At 32.7% G+C, this 26,652-nt stretch overlaps 1 protein-coding gene across 2 annotated transcripts in view; it reads right to left on the bottom strand.

Annotated features, from left to right (window-relative positions):
- Nucleotides 1-323: 323 nt before the first annotated feature.
- Nucleotides 324-26,652, bottom strand: part of Vps4 (vacuolar protein sorting 4) — a 32,378-nt gene continuing 6,049 nt past the window's right edge. The window contains exons 3-13 of one of the 2 annotated variants that reach the window (XM_089246232.1): nucleotides 26,429-26,570; nucleotides 25,115-25,200; nucleotides 21,399-21,556; nucleotides 20,030-20,148; nucleotides 17,530-17,678; nucleotides 10,612-10,693; nucleotides 9,541-9,672; nucleotides 9,359-9,446; nucleotides 4,242-4,382; nucleotides 2,160-2,271; nucleotides 324-1,006 (exon numbers count right to left, since the gene is read on the bottom strand). In XM_089246232.1, coding sequence (XP_089102358.1) covers nucleotides 2,170-2,271; nucleotides 4,242-4,382; nucleotides 9,359-9,446; nucleotides 9,541-9,672; nucleotides 10,612-10,693; nucleotides 17,530-17,678; nucleotides 20,030-20,148; nucleotides 21,399-21,556; nucleotides 25,115-25,200; nucleotides 26,429-26,570 — 1,199 coding nt within the window. In that variant the 3' untranslated portion in view covers nucleotides 324-1,006; nucleotides 2,160-2,169. The remainder of the gene's footprint in view (nucleotides 1,007-2,159; nucleotides 2,272-4,241; nucleotides 4,383-9,358; nucleotides 9,447-9,540; nucleotides 9,673-10,611; nucleotides 10,694-17,529; nucleotides 17,679-20,029; nucleotides 20,149-21,398; nucleotides 21,557-25,114; nucleotides 25,201-26,428; nucleotides 26,571-26,652) is intronic. The other variant, XM_089246233.1, reaches the window with a different exon arrangement.

Genomic DNA, 26,652 nt, shown 5'->3' with positions numbered 1-26,652 from the left:
TTTTTATGTTAACTGGAATAATAGGTTTAGTGAGAGCAAAAATATAAGATCTATTGATTAAGATCAGTCTTCTGATCTTATCAACACAGTTTTATTCTTAATTCTATGCCAGAATGCGCATGGTTAATACAAACATTATTAAGATTTTAAAAACACTATTTTACGCAATGTAAAGTGAATAATAATTTATTTCACCAGTTCAGCCAACATAAAGAAAAATTCCCCTTTCATTATAATAAGTTAAAAGTTGAAAATATACTTCACATAATGCTAAGAACACCATGTATATGAGAGTGATAACTTGAAAACATTGAACAAAAATATAATATTGATATCTTTATTTTACTAAGTGCAAATCAAATACAGTAACTAATATGTACATGAAACAGGAATAACAATTCTTCAGAGGCTTAAAAAAAATATATTAATGTTTACATTCTTATAAACATTACTACAATGTCAGACTTCATATTTTAAACACTAATAATCACTTGCACGAATGCATAAAAAATGAGCTAACTGAAGAGATCTACAAAAATATGAATGTTCTTTCAGGGGCACTTTTCACACATGTACATATTGTATGCATAGTTGACAATCTCATGCACAGCTCATGCTGTTATATAGAATGCATCTTGATTGTATTAAGAATAATGGAGAATACTTTTTAAACAATAAAATGGAAATAAACTTTTCATTTTGCCACTGTTCCTACTGCAGTAACGATGAGCTGCTTTCAAAATGAAATAATTAAAAAAAAATCAACATTAAAGTATACCCTTATCTCATCAATATACATTTTGCATCACATTCTTATTTTTTCTATCATTTTCCATGAAAGAAAAATATGTTTTATCAGAAATAATTTTACTAGAGGGAACTTGAAAGTTTCAGTGAATTTCACTTGTTTTTGCTTCACTGATGAGCTTGAGTTCAGTATACAAAAAAAGAAAAAGAAAAAACTTGAAACAACATATGTGAATACTTGAAAAAATGTTTCTGATATCTGAAACAAAAATAAGTAAAAAAATTAAGAAAAATAATCATATGATCTCATTCATAAATATATGTTTCAGAATAATTAATGAAAGCAATTTCAAAGTGGGTTTAACATTGTTAAATTTTAATAACATGAACACACAATAAGCAAGAATCAATACTAAAGGCAATAACTATAGCGTTGGTTCATCTTTATTCAAAAAGGCTCATATATTCAAGCCTTTAAGAATATACACAAGAAAACTCCTCTTAACCCCTCTGCATGAATCTCAGAACATGGTATGTCAGAGGCACTAAAATGTTTTGCCGCCTGATTATTTTTTAAAATAATCACAGTAAAATTTTTATTGTATAGAGTAGACATTTTCCTATAACACCTTTTTTTTACAATTTTAGAATTAAAATTGAAAAAGATATAAATTGTTTTCAGCAGAGCTACATAAAGTTTGATTTTTTTTTTTAAATTTAAATACTGTGAATCGGAAATCAACATTAAAATTTCTGTGAACCAGTTCAAAGGGTTAATGGTTACCCCACAGATGTAGTCATTCCTCTTTTATGACTAAATAATAGAGTTTTATTTAACAATTTTCAATGAGAACTCTTTTTTTGCAGTGGCCCTTCATTTACAAACAATTTCTTTTGTCCTGCCAGTGCCCCCAGAAAGAGGGATTTTACTGTATTAAACAAAGGTAACAAATCAACACTGCATCATTACTGGCATGGGTAAATTTCAAGTGGAAATTTTAAGAAAATTTGAGTAGGCCAATCAAATAACTTGATTTCACAAGCAGAACTTTGCTTCTGACTCACAAGAGAGCATTCAGCTTTATTCTGACAACAGTGTTTGCTTTGTATGAACATAACTGGACAACTCCACTGAACAACTGGGGGTTAAGATTTGATAACCAACCCAAGTAAAATACATTTATATGTGAGCAAATCCTCAGTAAAAATATCAGTGTATGTTAAACTATTTACTTGATTGACTCTAATTTTCATATTATATGATACTTCATGTCACCAAAAATTTGGATATCTTTCAGCTAAAAACGTGTAGAAATGTGATGTGAAGTGAAAAAATTCCCACATCATGTCAATAAATATTTTATCACCACACAAAATGTTCAAGTTAAAAGGTCAATACTGTTGATACTCACTATATCACAACTATCCTTCTTGCCCAAAATCTTTCATAAACTTCTTCAATTTTGTCAAGTCATCGTCATTCACAGTTGGTTTAGAACTTGACAGTGAACGTTGCATGTCACTCTGAAAATACAGGAATGAATATATAACTAATGTGTAAACTTCCAACAAGCATACTCGATATAACAATAATCCCTCTACAACAGTGATTCTCAGCCTTTTTTAGGCTATGCCCTACCACAGCATCTCTGAAATCCTGATGTTACACATATTTTTGTCAGGGGTACCTCGCCCTGAAAATTCATAGTTCCATAATAAAGTTTTTTTTTATTTTTTTCAAATGTGTGAAAACAATTATTTTTTGTTTTGCCTTTTTTCTTGAATTTTAAAACCAGGGGTCTTTGCCTCCCTCTCTGATTCTGTCTACTTTTACTTAGTCAAAAGCAGTAGTTCACTTAATCAGGAGTCCTCAGAGAGGCTTCAGAAGAATGAGCTTGAATGAGAAAATAATTAGCTTATTGTTTTTACGTTGCCACACACAGAATATTATTTTTAATAGAGTTCATGGCCTTGATTTTTATTTTAATGGTACAGGGGATCCGTGGACTTTATCTTACTGGCACAAATTTTCTGTGGAACACAAAACATTCAAACCCCTTGCACTGAAAGAGAAAAAGAAAAGAAAAAGTCATATCGAGAAATTGGTTAAAAATTAAAAATTTTAACTGATATAAAAAATGGAGTTCGGAAGGCTCCAGGCTTTCATAGAAAGACTTAAATTGCTCCCCTTAAAAATCTAATTGCCCCACGTTGGGAATCACCACTTTAAATAATATTTTTTGGTCCACATACTAGCATTACACTGAGGTTTCACTGTATATATATGACTTAGCCAAAAAGTCAAGACACATTACATACAGGCACAAAGGCAGTGTTTCATTGCATAAATTGGAACCACTGACTTTGATCATGATCCTTTTGCTTTACCCTCACAGTCTTTCATCAATGTTGCACTAAATCTGGTTTAAGTAGCAAGTGTTTACAATGGTGACCTAATCCAGAATTCCAACAGATGTGTAGATTGCTCTGCCATACAGTTTCTTAATCCAAATGTGAGGGTCCAGCATGTATTCACAAAAAAATATTTCCATTAACAATCACAAGATCAAAATGGCAACCAGTGGCAAAATTCTATGACTGTGGCATACAGAGAGGCTAGTACTCATGTTTTGACATCAGTGGCTATTATGTTGAAAAATAATGCGATAGCCAATAAATAATTTCCAGTGGACATTTTTTGTCAAATAAAAATGTTTTGAATTGATAATATAAGCTGTAGTATCTTTGCTTCAGGAACATGACCTGTATATACACAAAAACCTCCATAAACAGGGTTGCATAGCTAAGTCCCCTTGCCACAAATTACTGGTGAACCATTGATTCTAGAGACATAATTCCAATTAGAAAAAGCATTCAAATAATGTGTAGATCTAAGACATATATGTCATTTATATTGCAAGGGGTTGTATAATTACTGAAATAAAAAAAATTGACGTTTTATAGGGACACCCTGTCAAAAATTATAAAGTTGTTGCCCTGTCTCCCCTGAGAACAACAAAAAAAAATTATGTTTCCAAGTGCAATATCGGCTGAGATATTTGAATTCAAAAATTGGAGAAAATACGGGAAAGAACCTAGTAAATGAGGGAAAGAATAGTTGTCTGTCAGTTTATGTGGTTCTTTCCCCCACATTTTCTCTGATTTCAAATTCCAAAAATACCTCAGCAAATGTTGCACTCAGAAATATGGAATTTTTTCATTGTGATCAGGAAAGACAGGGCAACACCTTTCTAATTTGATTTTCAAGAAATTCTTGATTGATTTGTACCGTAAAAATACACTAAAAATACAGATATCAAACTCTCAATTTAAATATTCAGATTTTGGATTTTTCAAGATACACCACTTTCCTTCCTAACCAATTATCGTGAAAAAGATATGTTGCATCTCTATGACATTCCCTATATGGAAAAGTCACAGTTAACTTCTAAGGCATTGAACAAAACAATGAAAACAAAAATTTTATTACTCACCATATTTACAGTGGGCTCCATTAATTTATCACCTGGAACATCCATCCATGACATCTCTATAGCTCCCCTTGTTCCAGGAGAACATGGGGACAACAAATCATCTACAATAATGTTAGGGTCAGCTCGAGAAGGACCTCTTCTCTATTACAAGAGGGGAAAAATAAAAATGAAATATACAACAGTCAAACACTTTGTGTATGTTCCCTTGTTCAGAGCTGTCTAAAGCTCTGAACAAGGAAGGTCTAAAGCTAATCATCAGAAAACTGTGACACTGTGGGTACCCCTTAATAAAAAATTGGAAAGGCATTTAGCACAAAAATAGTCATAAATATTACCACAGTGAAATCTGTATACAACGGAACATCAAGAGACTGAAATTATTTCCCATTCCGGGCAGGTTCCCATTTTATAAAGGTACAAATAAAAATATATGCAGTGATTCATTTCTATCATTTTACAAAACTTAAATTTTGAGAACATCACCCTAACTACTATAAACCAACAAGTATTAAACAGATATGCATATTATTTTGAATTTTTTCATATTTGCTGTTTCAAATTCCTATACATTTGAAATTTCATGTTTAATGCTCCAATATATATATATAGTTGAACTTTAATATAAAACATTCTCCTGAATAAGAGCAATAGAATAAACACTTAATTTTGTCAAAAGTGAAAATTTTTTAATATTTAAAATAAATAAATTAAGGAAATATTGCCTACCTATTCAAAAATAGTGACAATGAAATCAACAACCAATAACATCTGTGAAAAAAGATTCTAAATCTCTAACACTTGAATTTTGCCTATATATATGAACTCCATTTTTGTGTTCAAATTTAATGCACGTTTCTTGCAGTTGGTAGCCATCTCTATGCACTGAATGAAAATCTTTGCAGTAGCCAAAACATGGTGTCTCTAAATTGTGAACAATAATTCAGTCTCCCCTTGCCTATTACTCTCCTGAATCAGTTTAAATGACAATTATCAGAATTTTTCCAAGAAACAGGAGTGTTTCTTGCAAACACTTGGTAGCTTTTGGTTATGAAAGCCACCATTTCCATCGTAAAAGAAATACTAAACAGGCTTTTATACTAATTTTTTAATAGTAAATCTCCACTTCCGCTCAAGCCAAACCCCCTTTACTTCCAGAACCAGTTTCAGAAAGCTAATAAGCATTCATCATTTTTCCTAAGAAATGAAAAAGTTCCCTAACAAAAAGGGGTATCACAATGACTTAACTTCCTCCCATTTAAAGGACAAAAACTCTATTCTGTTACCAAAATAGCAATTCTGCACCAACCGAATTACATAAATTCTAGTCTAAATAGGCTATGAACAAGTCCAATCACTTCTAAAGGAATTCAAAAATAATAACGAAATTAAGAGCAACAGAATTGTTGGGTGTTCATCTCAGAAGAGAGAAAAACTCATTTTCTATAGAGGTAGTAAAGAAGGTCCCAGCTCTAGTGGAAGCCAACACTGATATTCATCATGTCACAGAAGCATTAGATGGGAAATCTACTGTCCATAAGATCCTCTGAAATGTCCCCTATGGTATTATCTGTACAAACTTCTATTTGTTCCACAGTAGCCTCCTTATGAGTTATGAACAGCTCTCGTTACAATAAAAGTTCTCATTACAATTTCTTGCTCACAATGAGGTCGATTCCGAATGGCCTTGACACCTCCTTTGGTTAGACAAAATGTATTTTTATTGATAAGGCTCAGCAAATACAACTGCAGGATTCAAGCTTTAGAAAATCTCAGCTCAATCATAGATTTTCTTTTGCATTCATCAAGAGTAACAATATGGTGTGGAGATTTTCTCCATCATTTATTTTGGAGCAATAATCTTTTAATGAGAAAATTCCGCTAGGTCCAGTGGCATGCTCTATCATTGAACAGCAAAAGAAATCACTGCTACAGAACTCAATTGTTTCAACTTTGCAAACACTTAGATAAAGAGTCTGTACTCAAGATGGAATTCCTTCATACATTGCATGTTGGGTTAAAGATGTTACCAAAAGACATTTTACACAAGTAATGAGGGTCATAGGCAGCCACTTTTGTTATGCCCAGCCTGCACCTCTTATGTCTCAAACCTGAATCTATGTGATTTTCAACAGTGGGACTATTTAAAAGATGCCATCAGCCCATGACCACACAAAAACCTTTGCTGCTCAGAAAAACAGCATTTTGTGTCACATACTCAATGTATTGACAAACTTGTTCTGCTGAACATGCAATTTTGAGATTTTAGAAAGTAACTGACAATGGTAGCTATAAAATTAAACACAATTTGCCTAATGTTACATTTGATCATTTTTGTCGCACCACAGTCATTTTCTGCACACAAGGGCTAATTAAACCGGGACCTACAATTTATTGCAGATTCCGAATGCAGGCTTGTTTTTTTTTATACTCGTCGAGGGGTTGGTGCGCTAACCCTTCGATGGGGGACTCCTTGCGGTAGCTTTTTTTCCTTTCCCTGAGGTCTTGTCGCCGTTTTTGTTGTACCCCTGTGTCAGGAAAGTTTTCTGACAAGGACGAACCGGGTATCGAATTCGCAACACCTCTAAACATCCTTTGGTACTTTAGGCAAGCATCTTATCGACCTGGGCTACCACGCCCCCTAATGTTACATGCCAATAATGTAGCTAAATATGTAATGTATTACTAAAATAGAAACATGCCATCAATTTTCAATATTTGGGAAAATTTTTTTGCTGAATGTCTTTCCCATTTCTTTATTAAGAGGTACTCAAAATTCCATAATTTTATGACAAATAATTACAGCTGTAAACAGCTGAGAATAAGGGAACTTTAATAATATAATCTTTATACATCAGCTGAAGAGAAAAATATTTTTTATGGTAATAGCTGTCAACATTAAAGCATGAGCATTAGGGAGGTTTTTGTGCGGATCTAAATTCCATTCAAAAATAAATGTAAAAGGGATTTTGAGAATACAATATAGGGATTTTTTATTAATAAAAGTAAAACTGTACAGATTTTTCCCCCTTGCAAAAATGTGACATCAGGCAAGCCATCGCCAATTAGAACCAAGTCCCCAATCATTGCTAACTAGTAGGTTAAATTACCTGTCATTGTAATTTACAAATCAAATCATGTGAACAAAAAATCACCATCGGCACGAAACGGGATGTATGGTCAAACAGATACAAGTCATCTTGCCAATTCCAGATGTTGAAAGGCCAAATTGATGCTGGTTGTTTGATGAAAATTTTGACTTTCTCTCCCCCTCCCTCCGAAAATGAAATACACTCATTGCCATGAAAATTTGCGCACCAAGAAAGAGTTGTCCGAATGGAATGATATTTTATATATGTGAGTACAAAGGTGATGTATATAGGTAAGTGATTACATAATTAAAGCAAAAGAATAATTTGTTACAGGAAAAACTACAAATGAATGGAGGTTCTAGTACCCCATAAGGACACCTATATCTTGAATTCACGATGCGATACGGGTGGGCATTGAAGCATACAGGTCCTGTATGGTGTCCTGCGTCATCTCATTCCACAGTTGCTGTAAGCACGCTTCTAGTTCAAAGTCCTAGGCTGCCCAACTTGCTGTCTTAAGTGATCCCAGATGTGCTTGATTGGTGACAAATATGGGGATCGGGCAGGCCAAGGAAGGGTGTTAAGGTGGCAGAGGTATTCCTGTGACACCCTTGCTGTGTGTGGTCAAGTATATCCTGTTGAAAAATGTTTCCTGGGAGCCCTCCCATGAGTGGCAACACGTGTGGCTGAATGATGTCACAAAAGTACTGCTGGGCTGTCATGAATATTCAAGGTGACAGGATATCGTATGTGACGATACCCCATACCATCACACCAGCTGTGCAAGCGGTGTGCCACTGTATAATGAGGCAGGATTGAGGCGTTTGCCACGGGCCTCCACACATGTATATGGTTGTCATCACTACCCAAACTGAATCTAGATTTGTCACTGAAGACGACCTGGTTCCATTCGATTGTGGTCCGATTCCGTCAAGCTCAACACCACTCCAAACAGAGCCTACGTTGAGTGGATATCATTAGTAGCACTCGTAATGGCTGCCATGATACAAAATGTTCTTCAGCAAGGTTCCTCGTGACGGTACGGACAAATACAGGGGCCTGTAGTGAAGCTGCTGCTGGTGTCCAATTGGCAGAAAATTATGCAGTTGGTGATGTGTATGCTCATCGAGTGATGTTACGGTCTTTTCAGATATTGGTTTGCAGAGGGCATCCTGAGCCTGGCAACCATGCATGCAACCTCTCTCTCATCCACTGGTCCCAACACCTCACAGTAAAGTCAGATCGGCCTAAGTGGTGGGATACTCACCAAGCTGACCATCCATTCCAGGTTTCCATCATCCCGATGATTCTTCGCCTCTCCAACTCTGACAGCTGATCACATTGTCTTCAATGGTGACATAACAGCATCCCTAGTAAAAAACATCCCTCTGCAACAGATTAAGCACAGGCAAAATTCCTCTGGGTACCTTTCTTATATGCCAAGGAGAACAAAGTTCAATGCTCTCTGGTGGCATTACACATTCTGCAATCACGCTATGCATCTATCATCTGCCAGACACGTATCTTCATGCCAAGTTTTGTTACAATCCGACAATTACTTCTTGGTGAGCAAATTTTTATGGCAATGAGTGTATTTTTTGTGATTTGACACAATGGCAACAATTTACATTACACTTGGGATAATCTTTTTTTTCCAATCCAATTCTCTGGGAATAATTCCCCCCCCCCAAAAGTAGTTTTTTTTTTTTCAAACATGGGACAATTAACACATAGAAAGCTAAGTCAGTCATTTGTTGCCTGATAGTGTAAAGTGATATAGTTATTTGTTTTCACACCGAACCAAATTGGGACAGTAATAAAACAACCTTAGTACAGAAAAAAAATATTATTCTTTCTTGCACATTGCTCTTTCCTCCCTTATCTTTTGTGTCAAGTAAAGTAAAAATTCTAGCAATAGACACCAAAGATTCAATTTTTGCCAACTTTTTATACAGAGAACATAAAATACATTCAGACAAAAACTACTTAGAGCTCTATGTGATAAGCCAAGTCTGATAAAAGACATACCTTCACAAAATGGGTAGCTGTTTGAATTTTCCTCACAGGTTGCATCAGTGCATCTCGAACAAGCACAGAGATGTCAGCACCAGAAAACCTACAACAAAGATAAATAATTATAAGATAGCAACATGTTTTGTGAATGATTCTGCAAGATAGATCTAATGGAATCAATGATTGTTACAGCATACCCCTCTGTTTCATGTGCTAATTTTTTCAAATCCTCCTCTGTCAATTCATTTGGAGTGTTACCAATATGCAACTTGAATATAGCTAATCGTGCAGGGAAATCAGGAAGAGCTATATATATTCTCTTTTCAAACCTGCACAGAGTAAAAATTTTTAGGCATTCAATGAAATAAACTTGCACTTTCATATAATACTCATGTGTAGATAAGAAAATGAAAAGACACGTGACATTGTGATATATAGTTTGGTTAAAAAACAAAAATACCTATCAAGTTAAAAAAAATTCATCAGTAATCAGGAAAAATCTCTGTTTCCAATAACTCACATGCTCAGCTTGGCATGGGTAAGAGTATTAGAGTAAAAGTGCAGGATATACAGGATAAACATGACCTAATCTGCCAAACAAAAGGGGGATGATAGATGAGCCCAAGTAAAATATAAAACACCATAGCAATCCTGTCCTATCTCTGCTTTTAAGTTATGTACAAACATGAGATGGATAATCCATTATGGAAGGGAAATGAATCAAGTCTAAAAAACACAAATTTGTGAAGTTTCTAAAAGACCTACACACAAGCTAAGCACATTTTGGGATTAGCAGAAAAAATCCTATGAGGTAACAAAATTTTAATCAGAATATCTGGATTTAATGGCAAGCTAAAAGTGCTGAAAGATTAGTGAAGTGTAAAATCAAATTGTTACCAATATTTATAATTGCCTATTTTGCAAACATCCTTTCAGCTACAATTGGTCAAATTTACCAAAACCTTGTGTCCATTCCACTAGCTTTCAAAACAGCCTACAATAAACTATATCTATGTTCTAGTTCAGGAGAAATTTAGCCCTTTTTTTGCAATACATCACTGAAATCAGCATGTGTCGAAACAAAAAGTTTAGTAGATTTTGGTGACAATTCGATTTCACACTTTGCAATCTCTCAGCAATAGCTTGCTATCAATATCCTGATAAGAGGTGGTGTTACCTTATAGGATTTTTTCTGCAAAATCAAATTGTCACCAAAATCTGTAACAGCATATTCCAAATTTTAGTCAAATATCTACATAGGAACAAACCTTCGTCTGATGGCTGCATCTAATATCCATGGTATATTAGTGGCTCCAAGCACCAGGATACCATCAGTGTCATTTCCAACACCTGGTGAGATCAGTATGTTAAAATAAGAATAAATAAAAATAAAAGTATAATACTAATTTACAATATTTGTCAATAACCCAACTCAGAAACATATGACTTATACAGATATCCTTTGCTTTTAACATTTTCACTATAACACAATTTTGAAAAGTCAACTTCAAAAAAATCCTATGAAACTTGGTCTGGAGTTAGATCATAATGATTTCAATGCAAAAAATAAGCTTACAAATTTAAGTCATAGCATAGTTAAAATAAAAAAAATCTGTGGAATTTGAGAATGTAGGGGGAAACCAATATGAATGAAATGCTAAAGTCCTACTCATCAATGCTCACTAATAAATGTCTTCTGGAAATGTTAGATAAAATCATTCATAAAAATTTCTTTTACTAACTGTTTCAATTTTTTTTTCCATTCCTCCAGAGACACACCCTTACCCATGATGGATTCAACTTACACAATTTTGTCTCACAGGATTATTTTGTGGAGTCAATTAATTGTGAGAAGCAAGGGACACCTATGATTTCAAAACAATCATCAGATTTTTTGTCATAAAAAACAATAGAGTTATGTGTCTGACCAATGCATAATTCAGTTAAGCATTTAATTACAGGTAGACATTATTTTGACCATGGTACCAATTTGAGATTTCAGGGTAAGATTATTGTAAACCTTTTGCTTATTAAGGAACAAACAAATTATTGTTAAAAAAATAGAACACGTTAAAAAACTTTGAACAGCTGGGTTGGATATTAAACAAAAAATATATATAGATATTAGATTAAATTCTGTTATATTTAAAATATTATATTCGATATACAAAGAATATTTGAAAAAAAATGTGGCTATAAAATAAATGAGTAAATATTTTCCTGCATATAATCAAAATAGATTTTTATGTTAGAAATACACCAGAATTTATTTTAGTACAGATTATATATAATTATGTTGCTATAAAATTGCTATATTGTAAAATATTTTTAAAACTAATTTGTAAAAAATAATTTTTCAAAGATTTTTTTTTTTTATGTTTTTTTTAATAGAAAAATAAATATTTTTTTCTCCACAAACATGACAAACAGCCATTTCCTTAAGATTTCATTATTGATGTATAAAATTTTCATACGTGGATTATATATTGCTTTACACTATACAATGATATTTTTTCTCAAAGTAGTGAAATCAGCATCTGCGAATTGTACTCAGAAAATCCCAGTAACTGAGTTTTATCAAGTCAAACATGCACAGTAACTTTAACTGGTTCTTTTGGACATGCTTTATTTTCACAGCACATGATTATTCACTTTTGTATGATAGTGAATAACAAAGAGTGCAGGATTCCCGTCAAGTCTGCTCAGTAATTTAATTTTTAAACAAAAAAATGGCAAAAAATTTATGCAAACCAACCCAATATCAACAAATAAAGATTATGTAGACTGCATTTTGGGGCCAAAAAGAATGTGTTTTTGGTGGACAACATGAAACCTGAAAATGCCTTTACCCCAAAGCAGAATATGAAGAAATCTAAGACGTATGTCACAAAACAATCAGTGCTACTGCAGAACAATCTAGAATAATTTTAAGAAAAGCGTAGAAAACACTATTATGAGAATTCTTACTGCAGAACATTTTCAGTCAGCTGAAGGCTCAATGTAAAGCATTCTGCTTTGGGGCCTTTACATTACTATTCGCCAAGTATAGCTGCAAATGCGAATGACACATGTGTCATCAGACTCTTCAAAACTAAATTAGATTTGGTGCTTTCAGCACTCTCTTCGAAGCATAATATGGATAAAATGATGCGTCCATAATCTTTCCAATAAAGAAGCCCATGCTATACCTTCTGATGAATCTGTTAACGCTACTTTGCAGAAAATGCCATGCAACAAATGTGCATCCCATCACTGCTTTCTAGGATTCTGCCAGTGGAGATAGAAAATTCTGTCAATAAGAATCTTCACACACACACAATTGCTCCACAGAACCAGGGAACTGGGGAACCAGCAGATAATTCGAGTAACGCTAACATTGACTGACTATCATGCTCTGCAAACACTAGTAAAAATTTCACTGTGTACTATCAAAACATTAGAGGGGTCTCAGAACTAAGTTATCCATGTGATCAAATCGTCTATTTCGGCTCATAGCCACGATATTATTTGCTTACTGAGACTTGGCTTCATCATGACATCCTGAATAATGAATTCAATGATAGATATACGGTTTTCAGAAAAGACAGGTACTCCAAATCCTTAAATAAAGGAGGGTGTACTGATTGCAGTTAAAACTAAATTTGTGGTCACTGAGATACATCTTGATCAATGAGTTACCTGCGAGGCAATCTGTATTAAGATTTTCCTTAAATCGGGTAAAATTTTATATTTGTGTATTGCTTATTATTCTCAATTGTAGCACTCAATATTATATCGATTTTTTTAATCTATTTGAAAGAATGAATTTGTGTCATAATCATGATCTTCTTGTGGTGAGTGACTTTAATCTCTCTGAAATATCTAATATATCAATTGGTTTACTAATTTTAATGACTCTAACTCTAGATCTGTTTCAGATCTTTTCAATTTTATGCATTTGTTTGATTTAAAGCAATGTAATTTTGTAGTTAATAACTTTAATAGAATACTTGATCTTGTACTATTTTCTAATCGTTTTCTCTCAATTGAGGTTACGAAAGATGATTTACCGCTTGTGTCTATAGATAAGCATCGCCCAGCTTTGATCTGCTCTTTTTCCAGTATTCGTTGCATTGGACATACTGTTAGTAATTCTCGTCGTAGTTATTATGATTTCAAAAATAGCAATTTTAGATCATTGTACTGTTTTTAGTAATTATGATTGGAATTTTTTAAACTTGTGCAATAATGTTGATGATGCTGTTGACATGTTTTATTCTCGCCTATACTCTGCCTTCAACAATCATGTCCCCATCAAAAATTGGCATCTAAACATAGATATCCTCCTTGGTTCTCCAAATATATTATAAATTGTATTAGACTGAAGAAAAAATTCAGCAATAGGTATTTGAAATTCAATAGAATTTTTGACTTAACACAGTATAACCTTTACAGAACTAGAATTAAATCTGAAATTATCAGAGAGAGTATAAACAATATATTTTTCATATTGAATCATCACTGAAAAATGACATTAAAAAATTTGGTCTTTCTGCACTTGATAGTGCAGAAATATTTAAAGGAAATAGAAATGTTCCTTTAAATATGAAGTTTAATAATAATTTTTTGTCGACTACTTCTGATATTGCACAACTGCATTTGAGAATTTTTTCAAGTCTAGTTACATCACCAGTATGCTGACAAATATCTATTTCTCCAATACGGCTTTTCCTAATGCTTCTAATGTTGTTATTATTGACAATGTTTCTGTAGATGATATTGTTCGTGGTATAAAGAAACTTAACACTAGAACTGCGAAGTGGATCAATTTGACTGAAATCAAACTTAGTTTTAATTTATTTCAAAAACTTAAGTGCAGATGATAAAAAAATTTGTGACTTTTCATGATATCATATATGAATGTTAATTCAAGAAAATTTTATTTGCTTCACATCTCATGTGTTTCAGAGCTATAAGCACTTATACCTAGAACCGCGGTTTGGGTACATACTATTCTATAGGAAAAGGGGGATGTAGAATTTTCTTGGAAGTGGTTACCCTTTCTAAAAAATATTTTTAAATGAAGATAGTGAAGAATAGAGGTCTTTAAAGGTCAATGCGCCAATTTATTGTCCAAGGAGATTATCTTCTTTTCAATGAAGGAACGGAAAGTAGAGCTATAAGTATTCTTTTCCTTTGTAAACTTGAATACCTGGTATTCTGATGGGACCAAGAAAGGTTTTGGGACAGTGAAAACTTAACTCTAGAAAAAACATGTAGCTGAAATTTCTGTAGGCAAACAATGTCACAGAAAAAGAATAAAATTCTGGCTTGCACCGAATGCATTTTGAGCAGATTTCCAAACCTTGGGAAGGATCAGCGTACAACAAATCTCTCTCTTTCAGAGCACATAGTGATGCAGCTGATCAAGAAATTTGAGAACAAGGGCAAAAATGCTGCAACCGACACCTTTTTCTCTACACAGAAGCTGGTGCTCAAATGCTAAAAGCCAAAAAATACGAGCTTAGTAGGGAGAGTGAGACAAAATCGATGAGCAATATTATCTGAGCAATGAAGATAGTGAAACTACATGTGCATGAAACATTGCTACAGGGAAAAAATGATGCCACAATGACAATTTATCAAGGAAGAAAATATAAAAATGTTTTATTACTCAGCACGCTTCATTTGACATATCGGCAGTAGAAGTCCCAAAAAGCTTCCAGAAACTATTTCCCACTACAATTCAACAAAGTTTGCCATAGTTGTAGCCGATCAAATAGCCAGAAAATATTTGGCGAAGGTAGCATCATGGGAGTGGCTTATCCACATTTTCTACAGCATCTTGAATTTCACAAAAAAAAAATACCTGTATTTTGTATAGAGCAGTATGGAAGGCCAGACTATTTTTCAAAAGCAGTTTCTCTAAAATCTTATTGAAGAACTGCATTCATCATACGTGTTGTCCTTGCGCAAGAGGAAACGTTCGTGCGGTCTTGTCAGGTAACATCTGATGTTATGTGAAAACAAAACTGTTAATTTTTAAATTGGTTGTGCAACATCAACATGTGGTGATTGTGCAAGAATAATGAAAAAATTGCTCCAAACTGCTCATCATAAATTTCACTTATCAGTAAGAAATCAATACTTATTTGACAATCATATTATAGACTTTCTCATACTTAATTTGACACGCTTATTTTACATCTTTGTCATATTATGGGCTGCGGTTCCCAACTTCAAGGCGCGAATGCGAGCCGATCTCCCCGTTAAAAAATCTCGCCACAGAGAGCAACAGGCCTACAACGTTACAAATATTCAATCATTGCACTTCACTCACAATTTGAAGCATAGATGAATAGATGGCAGCACTGAAATATCAGACACAACACTAGCTACACACTCAGACTCTTAGGTGCACTCACTTTGTTGCAGACTCTGCCACGAAGCTGGGCTGGAAGAGATCTCGGCAACAGGTTAAGTCCGGTGGCAGAGACCCTGGCGTTCAATCAATGTCATATTATGGGATTATTGAAAAAGTTTTTGTACTGAGCAATGTAAATAATGTATACTAAATCTTATTTTTACTGAATTACATAATTTTTTAGCTAATTTTGAAGCCCATTTTATATTCCTAAACAAATAGTTTCCCATTATGAATACACAATTAAACAACATTGAATGACAGTAGGGAAAACCCAGGAACTGAAGAGAAGTTCCTGTTTTCGCTTTGAAACACCATTTCTTCATAGTTTGGGTCAATTTGACCCAGTCCGCAGTTCTAGGTATACCGAAAGTGCTGCGGTTCTCATGTTAAAGGCTCTTCTCTCGGTATGGATGGTGTTCCTGCTTATATAGTTAAAGCTTGTGCTAAAAATTTTGTTTTTCCATTGCTAATTATTTTCAATTTATCAATTAATACCAACATTTTTCCTGCCGAGTGGAAGAGAGCAAAAGTTGTTCCCATCTTTAAAAAGGGTGACAAATCTTGCATTGAAACTATAGACCTGTTATTTTCTCAGTTCACTAAAATCTTCGATATTACAAAAAAAAAATTTCAATCAGATCAAGTGCTGTATTTCCGCAAATAAACATGGTTTTGTCAATGGTAGGTCTGTCTACTGTCACTAATCTGCTGAGCCTTAATGCCTGTATTATCGATGCCATACATAACAAATGACAACTTGATGTCATACATACATTTTTCAAAAGCTTTTGACCATACCAATCATGGAATTCTTATTAGCAAAATTAGTAAAATCGGTTTTAACTCTGACTTTTAGTGAATTGGTTCATTTCCTACTTATCTAATAGAGTGTTGTATGCATCCTATAAATCAAATTTAAGAAAAAGTTTTGTTGCTAGTTCTGGTGTAGCTCAGGGATCTGTCTTAGGCATATTGTTATTTATCCTTTTTATCAATGATCTATACGTACTTTTCAAAAATTGTCTACTCTTTGCTGATGATTTGAAGACTGTTTAAAAGTATTGATTGTATAGTAATACTTTAATATCCTTATAAGACCTAAACTGGAATATTCTTCAATTATCTGGAACCTATTTCACGCTTGCTCTATTATGAGTCTTGAAATTATTCAAAACAATTTTCTAAGGTATTTATATTTCAAAAAACATGGTCCTTATAACAATATTCTATCTAACATTTATCTATGAAACAGCTGCACTGATGTGATTATTAAACAGTTTCACTGTGTGATGTCATTAGTTTACAAAAACGCAGAGATTACTTGCTTTTGATTTTTTTCAAAAAACTGTTGACTAGCCAAATTGATTGCATACCCATTCTTAACAAAATCTGTTTCAATATTAAGTGCCACAATACAAGATCTAATTGCTTATTTGCCATCAAATCATTCAATCATAATATTGGTAATTACTGTGCTGTAAACAGATTTTCCGAATTTTATAAGGAGCTTCCTCGACATATGGATATTTTTCATTCGTCTGTCACTGACTTTAGAAGATTTTTACTGTGATTGCGTTGTATATATCTTTGTGTAGAGTTCTTGTATTTTGAATAATTTTTGTTACTTTTCATTTGTCTTTTGTGTACTTTATCGTGTAGTCGTATTTTATATACTGTGCTAATTTTTATTTTTACTGCAAGTGTAATTGGGTTTAAACCTGTAGCTTTGTATTTTAAATAAATAAATAAATTACAAATCTGCTATGCAATAAACTGTCACCTTGCATTTGAACCAGTATTTCTGTTTTTATCCTCCTTGCTGATTCTGATTCATTGTCTGACCGAGAACTGCACAAAGAGTCAATTTCATCAATGAATATTATGCTGGGTTTGTGCTGTCTTGCCATTTCAAACAAGTTTCGGACTAACCTGTATAATTATTAAATAATCACAGATTATATTTTACATTAAATGGAAAATCACAAAAGAATAAATAAATCTTATCAAAAAATATAGAAGAGCTGGCCTCAATACCAATATTATGAATACTCTAATTTATTGTTTAACAGTACCAAAGAGTTTTGTCTTTATACTTGCAGCTTAACCCTTTATATATGACATTGTGAAAGTAGAATAAGAAGAAAATTATAATAAACTAAAATAAAAGTATAAATGTAATGATAATAATAAATAGTTATCATGTAAATTATTTGGTAGGCCATTTTAATTATAATTAAAGACAAAAAATATGTCTTGTTTTTGAAACAATTAGTGAGTTCAAAACAAATTATCTAACCTGGTACTCTAAAGCAGTGGTACGCAAACTTTTTGAAGCACGACCCCCCCCCCCTTCTGATTGAGAAATTTATCAGTGACCCCTACATGGGCTGGCCATGTCCCGATTTTCTGGGACATCCTAATTTTTTGCCAGTAAACGTGCTGTCTCGAAAGTACTTTTTGGAACGCTTATTCCGATTTTGATTAGGCGATATTCACTTCCAAAGATATTCAATTTTTTTAATATCATATAAATATTTACTATGTTTTTTATGTACTTAGTGTCCCTTATTCAAGATGGAAGTGTAGTGAATTGTATGGTCTTTGATTTTCATATACAGGGTGATTAAGAAAGACTCGTCCGATTTCAAAATGATTCTACACTTGAAATCTACCATTAAAAAAAATTCACAAAACGTAGACACATTTCCCCCCATACATTCACATATTACTTATCATTCTTTATATTCTGTGTTTTTAATTTCTAAGAAATATACAATTTTGAGAAATTGGGTGATTCTCTCCAAGTCACCCTGTAAAAGTATCAATATATATACCACATGCCAGAACCATGAATGTACAAATTTTCCTTTTTTTATCAACTGCTTGGATACTTTGTTTTGCTATCTAAGTTGTGCCTGAAAACGAATAGGGCATTATTGAAACACACGTGTTTTAATAATGCCCTATTGAAACACACATTACAAAACATTTTGGAAAAATAACTTCCATAGAGTAAAATAGGTAGAGTAAACATTGAAACATCATTTCTCACGTTCTTTTTTTTTTTTTGCAATTACATTGCACATTCATGATTCTAGTGTGATGGAGCCGATAATATTGATTATTGCAATGCACAAGTAGAATTTGTTAAAAATACAATGTCTGATACACGGCAATTAGCTCAGCTGAATAAAGGCATTCTTTAGTTTTGGCATATTTTCAAATAGAAATAGATTTCTAATTTGGAAATTTTTATTTTGAAGAATCTCTCAGTATATAAAGGGTTAAGCTTGTATTACATTTTGCTTGATAATGTATAATTTAAACATCACTGCATAGAGAAAAGCCATCAATTTACATTTTTATAAGGAATTGGCACAGCAGCTTATTCAAACCAAACGCTCTAATAAGAGCATGACAGATTTGTTTCATTGTAATCAATTTCAATTGCAATTTTTAACTGTTAAACTTATGAAAGGAAACAAAATATAGTACCTCCAGCAGCTAAATAAAAAAGCTTGATTCTATAGAAAATTTCAGAAAAGTAAATTTCATTAAAAACTAAAAGTATTCTTCATTACAAGAGACAGTTGATATGCTTTGCAGCATTTTCTCAAAGTATCAGAGATAATTGATTCAGTCACTGGATAATTTTACACTCAGGAAATGTGTCCCCCCCCCCCCCGAGCTTTATGGCATGCCAGCTAATGCTAGGAAATATGGTAATAGGAAATTGGCTGAATGAAGATTTCAATTACACCTACATGCATATTTTTTGAAACTACCAACAAAGATTGTTCAATTCTCACTACAATATTGACGGTTTTGTGCTCTCAAAGACTTTTTTCACGCGTTAACTAGTAGTCATTTCTAAGATCAGATACCAAATTTCCTTCTTATAAGAAGACGCATAACTGCCATTCACTTAATTTTTTCACTGCCAATACAGGTGTAATATACAGACTTCACCCTGTGTAGCATTATTATATCATAACAAATTAAATACAAATACAAGGTCACAACAGGCCTTGATAAAATAATTGCCCAATAACTTGATACTTGCTGTTTTTCTTCTAATTTAGTTATTTTTGCAAAAATATTTTGCCCACAACAACACTTTTATTTTCAACTAGAGCCAATATAAACTTATAATCCATAGCATACTTGCACAATTTTTTTTTTTAATATTGAGGTCAAGAGCCTGTTTTTTAGTGTCTCAAAGTAAGAAAAATATATAAGAACTTTAAATTTTTCATATAAATATACACATAATCACTTACTTCTCACTTTCACCAAGCCACTTTGATACCAAATGGGACGAAGATACTGAAAAAAAGGTTGAATTATCGGCTTCTGTGGCAACAGCTTTAGCAAGGAATGATTTTCCTGTACCAGGAGGCTGCAAGAAATATTTATAATATTTATAATGATAATCATAAAATATATTATCAAATATAGAAGCATACATCAAATACGTGAATTAAAATATATACAGGGTGATTATAAAAAAAACTATCCCGACATACGGGCCCCTAACTATCATACCATTCACAGAAACTGAATGAAATTTTGGCATAAGGTATTTGGAGGTATGCGCTCAAGAATGATATGGAAAACAACAGTGTCACTCTAACAGTTACGGTTGCAGTGAGAAAATTTCGAAAATATCAAATGGCAACACCAAGTTTTTTGTATTGGAAAGCGATCTCCATACTGAAAAACACTAAATAGCGTTGGAATGGCACCTGTAGCACAAAAATCCCCGGAGCAAGGCAAGGAAAACGTAAAAAGAACTTGGCCGTGCACCAGAGCATTAATGTTCATTTCTTCGGCTGAGATCCCAGCCTGATTAGTCCTCCACAAGGTCATGTGGAAAATTTGTAAAACACAATAAAATGCTTTATTTTATGCTGCTTCTCTGTCCTTATTGGTTGTCCTCACTTTTAGCCTATCTACCGCCGGTGATTTTCATGCTACAGTTGCCGTTCGAATGCTATTTAGGGTTTTTCACAATGGAGATCACATTCCAATACAAAAAAACTAGGTGTTGCCATTTGATATTTTCGAAATTTTCTCACTGTAACCGTAACTATTAGAGTGACACTGTTGTTTTCCATATCATTCTTGAGCGCATACATCAAAATACCTTATACCAAAATTTCATTTAGTTTCTGTGAATGGTATGATAGTTAGAGGCCTATATGTCGGGATAGTTTTTTTATAATCACCCTGTACATATACATAATTATGTATAGCTATTGTTCAGTGAAACAAAGCCAAGTCTCTAACAATTAAAAAAGTCTTGTACTTCCATCAGAAAGTTTATAACATAGAAAAAAAAAATTACTTCTGAATAACAAATTTTCTATGTTATAAACTTTGATGGAAGTGCATGACTTTTATTGTAAGTGACTTATGAAAAAGTATTTCACAAATTTTTCTTTATACAAGAAGTTCATTGCAATTTACTCTACTATACTGCTTTGAAGAATAAAAGTATGAATACCACAAGTGCTTAAAATGACAAAAATACAAAATTTCAGTTTTTACTTAATGAAATATAAAAGACGCCAGTTTTTATGACAAAATTGATATGCATAATATAATTACACATTCAGATCAGATTATATTTATAGAAAATTCACTCACACCAAAAAGCAGAATGCCTTTCCATGGTTTGCGTTTCCCCTGAAATAAATGAGGGAAACGAATAGGCAGTATGACAGCTTCTTTCAGAGCTTCCTTTGCTCCTTCTAACCCAGCGACATCGCTCCATTGGATATTTGGCTTCTCTATTACAATAGCCCCTTTAAGAAAAAGAAATCATGTTAATCAAAATATCACTTACTCTATTATCACTTATATTACCACTTACTATTATCTCATTATCACTTATATTACCACTTACTATTATCTCATTATCACTTATATTACCACTTACTATTATCTCATTATCACTTATATTACCACTTACTATTATCTCATTATCACTTATATTACCACTTACTATTATCTCATTATCACTTATATTACCACTTACTATTATCTCATTATCACTTATATTACCACTTACTATTATCTCATTATCACTTATATTACCACTTACTATTATCTCATTATCACTTATATTACCACTTACTATTATCTCATTATCACTTATATTACCACTTACTATTATCTCATTATCACTTATATTACCACTTACTATTATCTCATTATCACTTATATTACCACTTACTATTATCTCATTATCACTTATATTATCACTTACTATTATCTCATTATCACTTATATTACCACTTACTATTATCTCATTATCACTTATATTACCACTTACTATTATCTCATTATCACTTATATTACCACTTACTATTATCTCATTATCACTTATATTACCACTTACTATTATCTCATTATCACTTATATTACCACTTATTATTATCTCATTATCACTTATATTACCACTTACTATTATCTCATTATCACTTATATTACCACTTACTATTATCTCATTATCACTTACTTAATCTACCTCCTCTGTCACATACAAATGAACTTTCACTGGAATAAATTTGAATATATTTAAATGATACTGCTTGCACACATGGTGAAACATTCACCAACTTATTTCCTTATTATTTTGGGATCTATGCCAGCATGTTTCCAACATGGCAAAGGTCATGTTCACCAGGTCAAGTCCTGGAAAGTTGAAAAAATATATTTATTTATTTATTTATAGCTTAATTTGTCAAGCCCTGTATTTGTTCCGATATTCACAATGAATACATGTCATCCCCATCCAGGGTTGGTAAAAAAACCGGGGTTTTTTGGTTTAAACCAGGTTTTTTTGGTTTAAACCGGTTTTTTGTTTTAAATAGTGTTAACATCAAAAACAATGAAATTTCTGAAAAGTCCTTCAAACTTCTAACAATTAACTAAAATAAAATGTTTATTAATGCAATTAACACTATTCCCATGCTAATTAATCAATAAATATTCATTACATTTTAACAAAAACCAACTTTTGCAATTTAATTATTTTTGCTTAACTCAATGGATTACTGTGTGTTCGAAAATTCTTTCAATGTTATTATTAATCATATAGTATATAAAGGTTTTTCTCCAGTTACTTTCAGTATGCTTAATTAGGAAGCTATTTTGCAAAAAGTAATAAAAATTAGGTGAATATAATGTATTTAATGAAGCATAAATAATGCAGATTAATTAGCAATGATTTATGATATACAGGGTGATTATAACTAAGGTTCTGATTTCAAAACACTGTAAAAAAAGAATGATTGTCAAAATGACTTGAAAATTGACATGAAATATTCCTGAAAAAATGCAATTTTATTTGGTAAAGGGGAAAAAATACTTAAAAATGTAAAATTAATGACATCATCCAACATGTGGGATATTTGCTCGCAGAATTGAAATGATAGCCAGTCATGGCAAAATGATACCTTAATTATAGCATTGCACGATTTCATAATTCATGGAAACATTACAAAAAACGAAGTAATTGAACAAATAACTACAACTTACTTAAGAAATGTTAAATATGTTGTCCAACCTGAGGCTGAAAGCACAAAAATTGTTGTTCAACAACAGAATCGGAGTATGCCATGGTCATGATGTGGATGTTCTTGCAATTCAGCTTTTTATTAAACCAAACGCTCCACCCCCCGTTAATATTCCTGAGGAACTTGTAACATATAGGGAATATGCTGGAGATTGCAATTCACCAAAGTTTGCAATCTGACCACTGTTTACAACATTTTGAGCTACACCCACAGCCAGAAGTTACAAGGGTTAAGGTGCATCCTGTCAAAATGGGTCTTCAGCAGCTGCTTTGCTGGTATTGCAATGTGCATCTTGATAGAAGTTCTATCCACACACTGATGCTGTGGAAGTGCCGAAATGATGTGGTTGCACAAAATAGATTATACTGCTCGTCAAGTACAGCATCATCTACTTGCACATTTTGCACGTTTTTCTTTTGCGAAAGAAATTTCCATTACTTCAGGAATATCCATGCAAATTTTCAAGTCATTCTGATCAGTACTTATTGTATAGTTTTGGAGAATCAAAACTTAAATTATAATCACCCTGTATATAGCTGATTATTGTTCATAAATCTGTTACTACTATACAGTAGAGCCTTGATTAATTGGGCTTAACAGTGTGTGTGCGTGAAAGTATAAAAAAAACAACTATTGAATGTTAAGACTGGGAGATATACAGTAGGAGATGTGCAACTTCTTATGGGAAAGAAAATGAAAATGTATGTGAGGTAATGTAACTACTAGTACACTAGTCTTTGTCCTTTAAGGACAGCTGGTGTCTTTATTGGATTATAGGACCACCTGCCCCTAGCATGATAATGTCACTACTGTAGCTGCTTCTTTGTGAAGGGAAAAAGAAACCCTGTGAGATAATACACCACTGCATTTAGATGTGTGATGCAATCCTTATTCATGAATTTGCTAAAGATAGAGCATCAGAACATAGCCAAAGGTTAGAAAATGTTGTAAGAATGAGAAATTTTGACTTTTATATATAACTTTAAATAACCAAGATACTTCATATGAAATATATATATATATTCTGGCCACTTTTATGAGACTTTTTGAAAAAAACCACTTATAAAATCTTATGTCATTTAAATGTCATTTAAAGATATACCATCAGAATGTACCCCAAGGATATAAAATGTGGTAAAAATGAAACATTTTTGGCTAATAATGAATGAATATGATATTTTTCAAGGAAAAAAATGATATTTAGGCAACTTTTATTTGATTTTTTGAAAAAAACCACTTGGTTAAAACCGTTTAGTTTAAAACAGTTGGTTTAAACCAAACAACCCTGTCCCCATCTAATGAGAGATCACTACTACCAAAGGCAATTTTAAATGACATTCAGAAACAGCCTTGTGAATTTAAACTTCACTTGTGTAGCCGGATTTAACACACTAACCATACAACAGTCAGACAGTTTCTACAACTCATACAGGAGATAGATATTCAGCAAGAATGTATTGGCTATTTCTTACAGAAATTTATAAAGCTATCTATAAATCTCCTAAATATTTTTAGTGCCATGAAAATATAATATAATATAAATGAAAATATTACTAAATTCCTATGCAGTAATCTACTGAACCCATTGAAAAACTTTTGACTAAAATTATAAATCATAGATAATACTCCCAAATTACATCTTACATTACATGTGTGCTTTAAAATCTTAATCTATTAATGAAATCAAACTTTTAAAACATTAATTACATTCACAAAGAAACCCCAATTTTAAATTTTAATCTCCTGAAAAGTTTTGAAAAAAGTTCCAATAAGTTCAATCACCTTCCAACTGGTTGAGAAGCTTTTTCTTATCAGGATCATCTTCACCACTTTCACTGCTGTTATCACAATCATCTTTTTTGCTGCTGCTAAATCACAGAATTGGGAGGATTAGAATAGATGAAAATTTAATAACCTATCACAAACAAAAGCTAAGAAAATTCTCAAACTAGGAAAGCATATAAGGCTTTGAGAGATAAACAGCTTTTTTCTCAGCCCAAGATATCAAGGAAACATATGTTTCCTTCATATAGCTTTTGTTTTATACCAATGTTAATAGAATAATGAAAGCTTTTCTAGTTGTTTTGCTGTCACGATTGAAAATTCTTACTGAATGTTTTACTCATTCGATTAACATGCGGCTTCTAAAACAAAAACTGCTGAAATTAGTGTGGTTTTTAAATTTCCTGGTTTTTTGTCTCGGTTATTATTAATGGATGTCCTGGTTTTAAACAACAATATCCAGGATTTGTCCCGATTTTGCAGGCACCTCATCTGGTTATCCTAGACCAAGGTATACTGGAAGTCAGTTGAAAAAGCTTATCTAAATAATATAAACTTCTGCACACAGATATGGAGTGGCATGTTTTTCCATTCTACACTCACAGGAAGCCTGCCTAAAAACATAGGATCACTGGATGGGCCAGATTAGGGCATAGCTGGATCATGGAGTGTCTACTGTAACCACTTTCTGTGTTAGTAAACAGGCTGACATAATTTCCAAACAGTTAATGATGTCAGGTCTGATGTCCTCAACTCCAATTTAGTAATCCCATACATAAAATTATAGGTTCTAATATCAACTTTTTAGTGGTCATGGTGACTTGGTGCCTGTCAAGCCCTGTAATACAGGATTTTCAACAATTTAAATTAAAACAGGCTATTACAAGGTGGTGTCCAATTTGACAAATTTAATGTATTAACATATGATCAAATATGTTTGTTGCATTGGAGCTAAGTGATTAGTATACAAACTTCCTGTCTAACAGGTCTGAGTTTGATTCCTGGTAAGAAGCATTGAATTCTAGCTGATCGAAATCATAATAACCTTATTAACAAGGGTGCTACAAAACTTTAAAAATGTGGGAATCTCTACTCTATCTGATTCACACAATCAAATCATAACACAGAGATAGTGCTTTAGTGTGCAGATTTAATGACCTGGCTAACTAAAATACCATTTCTATGACACCACAGTAGGGTGGAAATGTGGTCAACATATAAAAATATTGTTAAGGTACCATAAAGATTTCGAGGGCATACAAGAAAATAATATTGCCCGTAAAACAATGAAGAAAATACATTTCAGGAACTTACGTCTTTGTTCCTGACTCTGAATCTTTAACAGGCTTCCTTCCTTTATTCTTTTTTAGATAGTTCTTCAGTTTTTCCGCCCGCTCAAGATACTGAATACATTTTCCTCGTATAGTTTCTTTTGATCTTTCACTTTGAGCTTCATCTACAGTGAAAATAAATGACAAAAATTCTAGCAAAATATTTGGATATTAATTTCATTAATATTTGGATATTAATTTCATTAA

The sequence above is a fragment of the Pholcus phalangioides genome, unplaced genomic scaffold (genome assembly GCF_987345545.1).
Source record: "Pholcus phalangioides strain wild (caught in Gottingen) unplaced genomic scaffold, Ppha-v1.0 ptg000017l_1, whole genome shotgun sequence".
Lineage (NCBI taxonomy): Eukaryota > Metazoa > Arthropoda > Arachnida > Araneae > Pholcidae > Pholcus > Pholcus phalangioides.
This window is presented reverse-complemented; position numbering and strand designations above follow the sequence as displayed.